We start from the raw sequence: 12,448 nt of genomic DNA on the forward strand, positions 1-12,448 counted from the left end.
AAATGTAATTAAAGAAAGACCACCCACTCATTAAACCTATACTGAACAATAAAGGTCATCATCAAACCACTGCTGTCCTCACCCTTGATGTGTTTTGTCACCGCTGCAGCTGGCACCTATCAGTGACAGTTTGTCTTTGACGCATGAAGCTGTGACTTCACCTCCAGGCTCTTCCATAAGAGTAGCCAGAGGCCTGTGTTTTGTCTCAGGTCTCTGTATGTCTACGCTGTTTATTTAAAGGGCATAAACTTGGGTCTGGGGAGTGCCTTCTGCTGCTCTGCTTCTGTTAGTGTAGTACTCAGGGCCCCTTGGCCTCTTCCGGAGCAACTAAACGCAACCACAATTAAACTAATTGTTAATAACAAACGGCACCATTATTCTCATTTGGTTTTGTGTCACATTTTTCCAGACTTACATCTTGCTGCTTATTCTTGAACTGGGACCTCAACATTTGCTATTGGCAAAGATGGGCTGTGGACAATAGAGCAATCAGGCAAATCCAAACCACTTGTATGGCTTCTGCAGCACGGTAAAGGAGGAAGGGCAGAAGGCTGCAGAGCAAGAGCGTGAGACCTTGAAAGTGAAAACGTAGGTGAAATGAAAAGGTTAGTTTCTGGCACTAATGGAAGTGAGACAAAGGAGAGGGAAGAATCCCCTACTACAGATTTTTATTCTTTTCTGTCATTACAGATGTTCCCTCTTCTTAACTGTCAGCATACCTTCATTGCTTCTGATTCCTCAGAAGTGAATGAGACTTGCCAGGGAACCAACTTTATGTCAGCAAAAATGTTTTTGGAGGGCTTCTGAAGCACTGCTAAGTAGTGGTCACCAATGAATATTAATCTATGATTTCCTTGTAAATACTGCTGTTGACTCCAGCATCTTCCTGGAAATATGCACTATTTTTCTCAGACTCTCTTGGAACTAACAAAGGAAATGTGTCAGTGTTTTCACAAAACAGCAAGATGTGGCTTTCTCCAACAGAAAATCTGAAGTAGTTTTCAAATAACTTAAATTACTCTTCTCAGCTGGTTGACATGGGCTTGATTTTAATTACACCATCCAGGGACTGATAGATGTTGTTGTACTTGTAGTACAGGGGGAAAAAAAAAAAGAGACTTAAGTTGTTTGCATTTTTAAACCGGCTATTTAATGGGCAAAGTTAAGGTAGCCTCCAGATACTGTGTCAGTCCCGACAGGAAAGGATGCCAGGTTTGTTGTTGGCTCAGAGGTGCTTCGTGTGAGAATGACACAACTGCACTGAGTGGCACAGGCTCGTAGGGCCTGGGCACCAGGCTGCGGAGGCTGGCTGGGTGACCGGTGGAGGCCAGACAGCAAGAAGGTTGCATTTCACCACTTACATTAGGAATATCCTCCCTGCTCCTTCATGGTAACCTCACTTTCTGCTTTCAGGCTCTTCTAAAAGGTTTATTTAATGTTCTCCATCTTCTAATTCAGCCTCACTCTTGTCATCTTTCCCCGGTGCAGTTTTCCCCCATCATGACATATTCATTCAGCATTAAATAGAAACTAACCTGATATATGAGTCTTGATCTAATTTTCACCAATGCCATAGGATTTTTTGCTTTTGTTTGGATTTCTTTTATTCTACTGTGAGACCTAATTCAGGTTGCTAGCTTCTCTGCGGTGGGAATTGTTCTTTCTTCTAAACTGAACATTTATACGATTAGCTGCACAGTTTCTCCCAACTTTTTATTATGTAAATGGTAGTGCAGGACACTTCTACCTGTAATAAAGGACTAGCTGAGAATGGCTGGTTGCTTTTAAAATATTTTGCCATGCATTTGCGTAGAACCAGGACTACAGGAAATCTAAGCTCAAATAATGCAATCTTTGTACTACGCCTTATTGTTTTTGAAGTGGATGTCTGGAAGTGGAAATATCTCCAGTAAGTGCAGTTTCATGGTAGTAATAGAAATTGGGTTTGCATTATTATTTTCCAGGTGTCCTTCCAGAGCCAATGAGTTCTCCAGTGCAAGAGGCAGATGTGTCACCTTACACACAGTACAACAGTGTGCCACTTCCCCAGGTTCAGCCTCAGATTTCATCACCACCTTACTACTCCAACCTAGGCTTCTACCCTCCACAGCACGAGGAATGGTATTCCCCCGGGATGTACGAGCTCAGGCGAATACCCTCAGAAACCTTTTTCACAAGGGAGACAGAGATAATGGATATTCCTGCAGCCAAAAAGCCTAGACTGGGTCACTCCACAGGAAGAGTGAAAGGAGAAGAGCTCTGTGTGGTCTGTGGTGACAAAGCATCTGGGTACCACTACAATGCTCTTACTTGTGAAGGATGCAAAGGTAGGATGAAATCAATTACAGAATACAATTCAGCTAATCAGCACAGCAGTTTCTGAACTTCATTTTTTTCTTTCTTGTTAATTTTATCTAAGTCATTAATCATTTTAGACATTTATGTTTGGATCAGGTATACATGATTATATATTTTCCCCAAGACAGATTGGCAGCGTCTTCCACCACTGTCCTGTGATTACAGAGCATAGTTGGCCAACCTGCGGCTCTTGAGCCATTATTAGCTCTTGGTAAAAGGTAAAAAACAGCTTCTATGCAGGGGACTGGCAGCCTGTCTGCTGTCTTGGAGGCTGTTCATGCTGATCTCTACCCGTGGAAGGAACCAAACCCGTGGAGGTCCCTGTGAGTTCAATGCTAGGCTGCCCTAGAAATCAGCTGTGAATCCGGCCCAAATGCCTCCTGAAGTGCACATTGCATGTCAGCTCCCACCTGCAGACTGTTCCCAGAGAATCTCAACATGGTGGGTGTCTTCAGGTTTGTGAATTGAAATTATTTCTAATTCATAGAATCATCATAAAGTCATAGAATCTTTGGGTTGAAAGGGACCTTTTAAGGTCATCTAGTCCAACTCCCTGCAATGAGCAGGGACACCTTCAACCAGATCAGGTTGCTCAGAGCCCCGTCCAACCTGACCTGGAATGTTTCGAGGGATGGGGCATCTACTACCTCTCGGGGCAACCTGTGCCAGTGTTTTACCACCCTCATTGTAAAAGATTTATTCCTTATATCTAGTCTGAATCTACCCTCTTTTAGTTTAAAACCATTACCCCTTGTCCTATTGCTACAGGCCGTGCTAACAAGTCTGGCTCCATCTTTCTTATAAGCCCCCTTTAACTACTGGAAGGTTGCAATAAGGTCTCCCTGGAGCCTTTTCTTCTCCAGGATGAACAATCCCAACTCCCTCAGCCTTTCTTCATAGGACAGGTGCTCCATCCCTCTGATCATTTTTGTGGCCCTTCTCTGGACCCGCTCCAACAGGTCCATGTTTTTCCTGTGCTGAGGGCTCCAGAGCTGGATGGAGGACTCCAGGTGGGGTCTCACCAGAGCAGAGTAGAGGGGCAGAATCACCTCCCTCAACTTGCTGGCCATGCTGCTTTGGATGCAGCCCCTATGCCTCGAGAGGGAGCTTCAGGAAACAGAATCTGTAGGATAAATATCTTGTTGCTTAGGAGAACTGTATTCACAAGTTGGTGTCAGGATAAATGGGATGTAGAAAATCATTGTCATTATTGGAAACCTGATCGTCAGCTATTTTAGCAGGGATGGACAAAAGGTTATGCTGATGGAGTAACTATTATACCTGAAGTCAGTTACTCCGTGACAGGGCTGAGGTATGTTATAGAAAGAAAAATAATGCCCCTGTTTTCCATTCTATTCTATGAATAAATATTTCATTATAATTTCTGTTCTATGGATAAAGGCTAAAGCATGGACATTACTGAAGCACTAGAGTATCTTAATGTGGATCTCACTAAGAGTGGACTTGGAATTAATTTTGGGGTTTTACTTTACCTATTACAAATTCTTTTCTGAGGGCACAGCAGACCACACTGGTCAACCACTCTAAACATGCATACAGTCAAAGGTCATATAGTTTATCTCAATAATTCCAATAAAGAAGAGATTCGTTTCTTTCTGCAGTCCATGTGAATAGTCTCAAAGTCAAAAAATAATAATTAACTCATGAATGCTGTCATTAAAAACCAAATTAAACTCAATTTTAATGTGAAGATTCCAAGTAAAGATAGATTTACTCTGCTAATAAGCTATTCCTACTATTTATTAACTTCATTATTAAATGTCCTAGTAAATTTTTCAAAGATTTACAATTACAAGCTAAGGAATTTGTAAAGAACGATTCTAGGAGAGAGGTTAAAACCACAAGGTAACTACTCAGACTAAAAACCATGGTGAAAGGCAATATGTGTTCATCTCTCTGTTGCTTCAGTCTGAGTCACTCTGTGTAACCATAATTTTATTGTTTTATTGGGATAATTTATTTTATGCTTTTGCTCTGTTTCATGACTGCGACATCAATTAAAAAGAATAGTATTCTTGATCAAACATAGTAGAAGTTGAATTATTTAAAGATAATGCATTCTGTTTCTACAATACACTTTAGAGGTGATTAAAGTACCAGCTGATTCAGTAAAAAGATGTGCTGAGGACAGTAATTGTGTTTGACAAGGTGAAGAGGATACTATGTTTTCTAGACCTCTGATCATTCTTGTGTATCTGTGGAATTTTTCACATGGGTATACATTACACTCAGAGCACGGTGACCAAAATTGGGCTCAGTACTTCAGTTGTGCTCCTATCAGAGCAGTAGAAGGACTGCCTCACGTGTCTCGTATACAACTATGAGATTAGCCCCTCTTTTTGGACTCAAGACTATTAATTCATGCTCAATGTGTGTCCAAAATAATACACAGATCCCTTTCTGCAGGTCTGGGGCTCACAGCACCTCTGCTCCATTGATGCTGTGGACGTTCTTATTCAAAAGGAGGCTTTGCGCATAGTTTTATGGGCTTCAATCCTCTCTGATGAATATGTGCAATATTTTTTTCATTTCTTTCTTGGGTAATGCATTCAGCAACACTCTCCATTGTTTTTGGTCTTTTTTCTAGAGCAGAAGGAACAATATTAAGATCTTATTTATCGTCCCTCATCAGAATATTTATTTAAAGATATGGGCAGGAATATACACTTCTATAAATATTTTTAATACATTACTATCCATTAACAAATAAGTATGAACTATTTCATTATTATGTTACATATTATGCAAAAGCAGATTAAAGAGAATATTTGCTCTCATACAACATTTACCTGCGGTACTGTAATAAAACAGAAAATGCTTCCTTGAGGTTTCTCTCACCTCTAATATATCACTTTAGAAAACGCTGCCTTGATTAACAATAATAGTGTCACAGTTGTGGTCCATAACGGAGGAGGCGATTTACAGGCATTGCTACAACATAGTGACCAATACACAATGCCTTAAAGCCTGCTGCTGTAGACATCATTTCCGAGACAACCTTTGCAGAAAGACATCCAAGACTTTTTGATATAGCCTTTGTATAGTGATACTGGGTTTTAAGGGCCACTTTCAGGTGTTGCAAAGCAAGTGGGACACAGTATAGCGCTTGTTCAATAAAGCCACAGAAGAAGTTCTGCCGAGAGAAAAGCTAGTTGTGAATTCCCTCTGCACAGGCTGGCGGTATGAGTTTTTGCAATCTTCAAACCACTCCTGGTAATGTTTAATGTTTCCTACGCCAGACTGAGAATGCTTTCTGCAAAGAAGGGTCCCGCTTTAACCTTCTCCTTGCACTAACACCCACCACGTGGGCATGGAAGCAAGGAAGGAATGCTGTAGCACGCCTTGATAGTCTGACTGAGCAGAGCTGGCACTTTGTTAGCGGTCGTGAACTTTTAAATTGAAAAACCCAAAGCAGTTGGCCATCAGGATGGCCAACGGAGGTATTTACAAAGCTTTCATCTACACTTTTAACAGCTGTCCTCCTCCAACCTTCATAATTTCTGTAAGAAAAATCAGCATTAGTAACATCGGAGCAGCTCTAGCAATAATTAATCATATTCATGACTAGCTAAGAGAACAAAGCAAATTCACATTTCCAGCCAACATGAGCTTTTTGTAATTTGGCAAGATCAGATAAAGGTTAGACTGTGCCAGAAAAACCTTCAGTTTTGGGGGCTGCCCTTTCATTACTCTAACAGATGCTATTTCTGATTTACCTCTGAATTTCTGTAAAACTCTTCCTGGCATAGAAGGTCACACATAAACTATTTCAGGCAGTTTAAGTTCATTTTGAATTATTAGTGAATAATATATATAGAAATTCCACTCATCAAAAAGCTAATTTCAAAATTAATTATGAAGAAGTCTGTTCAAGACAACAATAATTCGAAAGTCACTTCATGATAAAATTAAGCAAGAGTAGCATTACAACTACTTTTGCCAAAAGATATTTCACTTTTCATTTCACATCATTCGCTTTTTCAAAAACTTTGTTTTCAAGAGAAAATATTTGACTGCTTGTATCTTATTGCCTCCTATCTTTTTGCATCCCTAGTTTTGCATTTGACTTTCACATTCTTACACACCGATAAAAAATGTATTTACTAAAGCTCTTTTTCTTTGTTCTTCCACAAAAAAGCAAACACATATCTTGTGAATAGAGTGAGGGATAAAGTCAACAATCAGACTTAGAATGTCATAAATATTTGCACAGAACTTTTCAACATTTTTTACTAATTAATGTAATGAATTACAGGATTTAACAAATAAATTTTATAAATGATGTAAAGCAGATGAAGTTGCCTTTAGCGACACTGAGAACCTACAGCTTAAATCCATGCCTTTTTCTTCCTTCCCTGACCAGTAAATGGTAATGTATTAAACACCATGTGAATGATGAATAAAAATAATGCCTGGGGCTGCTGGAGGTTCTAAGCAATCTGCATTTCAAAAGAGACTGATGCCAGTCAAGTGTATTTATCTGAAAAGAAGCCAGTAAAACAGACAGCATGGAAGAGATTTGAAGCAGCAAATAAGGTAGATTCAGAGAAACGCCAGGTTTTTTCCCACCAGATAGTGGAATTGTTTTACTGGTAGCTACACACCAGTGCTTGGAAGAGATTATGCAATTATAAAAACATGGGCCAAAGTTGGGAAATTATCATCTGACAATGGCAAAATCATCACATCATCTGTTTTCTCACCTAGATTCAGTGGGATGGTATCTTAGCTCAATGTATTCTGCAAACACACAGACAAATCCTGCAATGGGCAACAATTCAGATTCACATCTGAATTTTCCCTACGATTTGAGCATGGGAGACCGAGTCTTGTCTGGTGTTTCTCTTAATGCATCAAATTGCCAGGTTGGAAAACAATGGTGTTTTTATTGTGCCAGCCAGTGGCAATGAGAAAGCAAAAGGTTTGTGAATAGTTCTGGTTAATGTGAATTTCCACAGAGCTCTAGTTTGAAGTACGCTATGTATCAGTGACGTGCCAGCAGAAGCTCCCAGGAGTCTATTTCAGAAACCTGCCTTCAGATGAGGAGGAGAACTGAGCTTCCCTCCCATGCCAGAGAGAGGTGATTCCCTCTGTAGCTGATGCTAAGTAGTCTCTGCCATAAAAATGACAACGTAAAGAGATTGTGATGGTGCAGTGAGTCACACCAAAAATTCAGGAAACATTCAAGCCACGCCTGGCAGCAAAGACTGTTGTTTTGTGATGACTTCAATTACATTTCATATCTTGAGCGCTCCACATTTTGCCCATGGTCCCACTCCCAGAGGTGTGATAGGCAGCAGCCAAACAGGAGATTTGGACAGACTGAGGAAGGGTCCTCTCGATTTCTTGGATCTGTTGCTGCTTGCAGTTACCACTGTGCAATTTTGGAGTGAATCCAGTGACGATACCAGCAGAACTGTCTGTGCAGGTGAAATTAGGTGACTGCTTGACTCATCAGGTGGACAATATTTAGTGAATAAGGCTGGAGTATCCTACAAACAGAGGAGACGGCCACATGTACAATAGGTAGATACAATGCAGCTTCCTTATTAAACTTGGGGGGTGGGGGGACCAGTACATGGAGATCCTGCAGCTCCCAGGAGGGGATAACTGTGATAAGTTACTCAACTCTCCTTCTGTGAGTCCTTTACCTTAAGAAACTTAACAGATTCATATTTTTTCACTGGCTATTTTGTATGGTATCACCCTGCAGCTCTAGTGCTGGTGCTTCTGGCAGGTTTCAGATTTGGGTCTGAATTTTCTTGACATTCACAGCTCCAGGGTCTTACTTTGGGATAATGCTTAATGTTTGGGCACATGATTTATGATGTTGATTTATTAAATTATATTACTTTGATACTATTCTCAGTGCAAATATCAAGAATATAGTCATCCAGGCACTGAAAGAAACGCACAGTGCAGCAGAACATGCATCATTCAGAAAACCCAATGGAGAGGGAGGTGCACTTCAATTTGACTTCTTTGGTTCTTTGAGTGTTTTATCTCTGTCACTTCTGTGTTGTGCAGGGTTCTTCAGAAGAAGCATCACAAAAAATGCAGTATACAAGTGTAAAAATGGAGGCAACTGTGAGATGGACATGTACATGAGGAGAAAATGCCAGGAGTGCCGCCTAAGGAAATGCAAACAAATGGGCATGTTGGCTGAATGTATGTATACAGGTATTTGCATCATACAGTCAGAGTGAGCAGTGAACACATGAAATACTGTATTTGTTTAATTGGGCTAGTTTTAATAATAAAGTTATAAAATATATCATCTGACAGCTAGAAGGCACACTAAAGATTGTTATGTGCTTGTGCATCAAATCCTGTTGAAAAAGGCAAAGGCACTTATAAGCAACAGGATTTATGGAATCATTAAGGTTGGAAAAGACCTTTAAGATCATCAAGTCCATTTAGTTGGTGGTCAGGGGCAAAAGTGTATAAGAGCTGAGCAAACGGTGAAGGAAGAGCTGTCCTGCAGTAGATGACAGCCATTAGTCTGCTTGAGCGCAAAGGAAAAGCAGCTGTGGGAAGCAAATCTGCAGGAGATTCGCCAGGAGTGAGGAGTTTGCACTGCTGTGGAAGCCAGAGCAGGAAAGTCCCGGTGCTTCCCTTTGCTACTCTTCCTGGGGCTCTCCCTGTCAAGTTCTTGCTAATCAAGTCCAAATTTTGGCATTCAAACAACGCCATTTTCAAGAAAAGAGGACTGCCACTAGCAGGAGGTTTCTGCGGACTTGCCCAGTGTATGTTCCTAGACCTCACGCAGCAATCGGGCGATGCCTGCTAAGGGTTAGCCCTTTTTAATACCCGCATCAGCTTTTCTCACGGCGCTACAGATTTTCCTGCCTTGCTTATAGGCACGTGGGTGGAACTGTCTCCAGAGATGAAGCTGATGGACTTTAATAATGTTTCATATTAAAGTGAATATTCTATTCAGACTGACAGCTTATAAACGTTGTTGAGTTTCACACTGGATAACTTAGAACAAGAGGGATATTGGAGTGCAACTTTAAACATGTTTAAAACTCCATTTTGAGTAAAATGTTGGCCAATACATTATTTTTGCAAGCTTGCTCCTGAAAACAGTCTGTAAACTTCTGTTTTTCTGCCTTCCATGAGCAGGGGTACAATTTATTTTTCTTGATGGCTTCAACTATTTTAGCATACACGTATGTGTGAAAACAATTTAAGTTCATACAGGAAATTAATCTACTTGGAATTTTTAATATACTTCTATCCCTCAATCTGATCAGAAGATGCTATATTAACTGTTGATTTTGTGAGAAACAATAAGCTCCATCAATATGTGGAATGCGTTGCCAGCATAATGTAATTAATCTTTCATTCTGCAAATTGAACAGGCTACAAAGATCCTGAGATATGACATATTCTCATGTGATTTGTAAATATATGAGCAGACACCACCACTGCGATGACAGCACTCAATGCGTCCCTAAGTGTCAGGGGAAAATAACTCCCCTGTGGTGCTGATCCCAGATCCATTGTTGCAAAATTTTGAGGGTTCAAAATAGCTTGAGTGACTCAGTACGACAAAAAACCACGCATCACTGCAAAAAAATAGGTCAGCGTAAATAATACCGACAGGGCCTACATGAAACTTTTAAACTGGCCTATCGTTTTCACAAACTGGCATATGTGAAATAAAAGACCGCGAGTGCCATTGCCATCCGACTCCCTCTGCAATGGGAACACTGGGTATCTTGTGTTGCTCATGACTTAACTATAAGCGTGCTTTAATGCACTGCAATGAGGACGTTTGGCAAGGTGCTACTTAATGGCTTTTAAATAGCAGTGTGCTGTATAATTGCTTTTAGTTCAAGGCAATCCAGGACAGTAAAGCATGAAGCTTCTAGTGGTATAGAGCATTTATTTGAGGGGGGAAAAAAAAAAAGACTAGGAAATAAAAGGCTACCTTGAACTTTGTTTCACTTACTCATTTTGTAGGTTTGTAATTGCAAGCTCTGTGGATTCTTTTTTCCCTCTGAACAAGGAGGTTAAGTTTTATAAACATTTATGGCACGGCTACTCAATAATCCTACTCCTGCCCTTTATACACAAACCACAGACAGGTCAGAATTACTAACCATCAGTTTCAGCCATTTGCTGTGGTTTTGCTATAAACTGGAAGTTTCTTGGATGAGATGTCTACCTGGCAGACCCCACTTCTGCCACTCTTCCTGGCATTTAATACTCCCTTAATACCCATTTAAACCTAACTGTCTCTGAGGTAAAATGTAAAGTCCTGTCTCTCACACGAGTTCTCCAGCTAACTTAAATGGAGCCTGAATAAGATGTCAAGGCACTACAAAGTAGCAGGAAGCATAAGAAAATCTAGTCTTACTGCTTAAGGCAAAATTAAATCCAATTTTCCATAGGAAGGTAGTAGGCCAGATCCTAAGCTGGTGGAAAACAGTACAATCCCATTAACACCACCAAAGGATACACTGAATAATTTAGAAAAAGAAATCTATGGTGCTGTGCGGCAGCACAAATTACATGGCTCGATACCAATTATTATCTCCATCATTCCTATTCCCCCCTTTCAAGGTATTATTTGCAGGTCTTATTTTAATCATGTAAATTTCCTCTTCTCTCTGTGGTTCAGGTGGGTTATTTTATATAGTGTTTAAACAGGAAATTAAAAACATTCACAACGAAATTCACTGTTTTCATGATATCTTCCTCCTCCATCATATACTCACTGAATAAGCCTCTTTCTCTGCTCTGCATTTTCAAAGGTGAGGAATGGGAAGGATACTTGACAGAAGCTTAATAAAAAAAAAGAAGAAACAAAAAAAGTCATGTGTTTATAGGTTTATTAAATAGGTTTATTTTTAGATGAATACTTAGCTGTTTACTTTCTGGCTGTCTTCCACAGGTTGTGTAGGGTACCTATTGTCCCTTTCTTTTGTTAGCACAAGCAAATTGCTAGCTTTTATGACATTCACACAAGGATGTTCCCTGGTTCAAGGTACTGAAATGTAGTCTAGAGCAAAAAAAAAAAACCATAAATGCAAAAATCCTTTCATTAGGGCAAATGAAACTCTATAGTAAATCCAGGGCTTTATTCAATCCTCTAATACAATGCAATGCAAAACAGCAAGGCCAACTGGGTAGGATTTTCAATAAATACATTTTACAAGTTCCTTTGCCAGCCTGAGTTACTTTTGAGCTTACGTTTTCAGCTGTTGGTCTATCTGTATAGTGACACTGTAACGGCTAAAGGCCTGGAGTCCTCTCTTCTGAGAGGGATTTCTGTGCGAAGATTGTGCACTACACCTATAACATTGCTTCAAGATTGTTGGTAACATCCAGGGCCTTTTGTGTAAGAAGAGCTGCACCTCCATTACTGTTTTGGATTGGATAAGGAGCACACTTCTGATGGCAGTCTTTCAACTGACACCATTTATTGCTCTTTGGTTTGGGTGTTAGAGCACGACGGGGTTTTCATAGAATCATAGAATCACAGAACAGTTTGGGACCTTTAAAGGCCATCTAGTCCAACCCCCCTGTAATGAGCAGGGACATCTTCAACTAGATCAGGTTGCTCAGAGCCCCATCCAACCTGACCTTGAATCTTTCCAGGGATGGGGCATCTACCACCTCTCGGGGCAACCTGTGCCAGTGTTTCACCACCCTCATTGCAAAAAATCTCTTCCTCATACCTAGTCTGAATCTGCCCTCCTTTAGTGTAAAACCACTACCCCTTGTTCTATCACAACAGGCCCTGCTAATAAGTCTGTCCCCATCTTTCTGTCATGATGTCCCCATCATAAACCCCCTTTAAGTATTGAAAGGCTGCAATAGGGTCTCCCCAGAGCCTTCTCTTCTCCAGGATGAACAACTCCAACTCTCAGCCTGTCCTCACAGAAGAGGTGCTCCATCCCTCTGATCCTTTTTGTGGCCCTCCTCTGGTCCCGCTCCAACAGGTCCATGTCTTTCCTGTGCTGAGGGCTCCAGAGCTGGACGCAGGACTCCAGGTGGGGTCTCACCAGAGCGGAGTAGAGGGGCAGAATCACCCGCCTCGACCTGCTGGCCACGCTGC

General features: G+C 40.8%; 1 protein-coding gene across 1 annotated transcript in view; it reads left to right on the forward strand.

Annotated features, from left to right (window-relative positions):
• NR1H4 (nuclear receptor subfamily 1, group H, member 4) overlaps nucleotides 1-12,448 on the forward strand; it is a 41,980-nt gene that overhangs the window by 14,088 nt on the left and 15,444 nt on the right. Inside the window, exons 3-4 of the mRNA XM_010291655.1 lie at nucleotides 1,965-2,327; nucleotides 8,407-8,547. Coding sequence (XP_010289957.1) covers nucleotides 1,965-2,327; nucleotides 8,407-8,547 — 504 coding nt within the window. The remainder of the gene's footprint in view (nucleotides 1-1,964; nucleotides 2,328-8,406; nucleotides 8,548-12,448) is intronic.

The sequence above is a fragment of the Phaethon lepturus genome, unplaced genomic scaffold (genome assembly GCF_000687285.1).
Source record: "Phaethon lepturus isolate BGI_N335 unplaced genomic scaffold, ASM68728v1 scaffold5247, whole genome shotgun sequence".
Lineage (NCBI taxonomy): Eukaryota > Metazoa > Chordata > Aves > Phaethontiformes > Phaethontidae > Phaethon > Phaethon lepturus.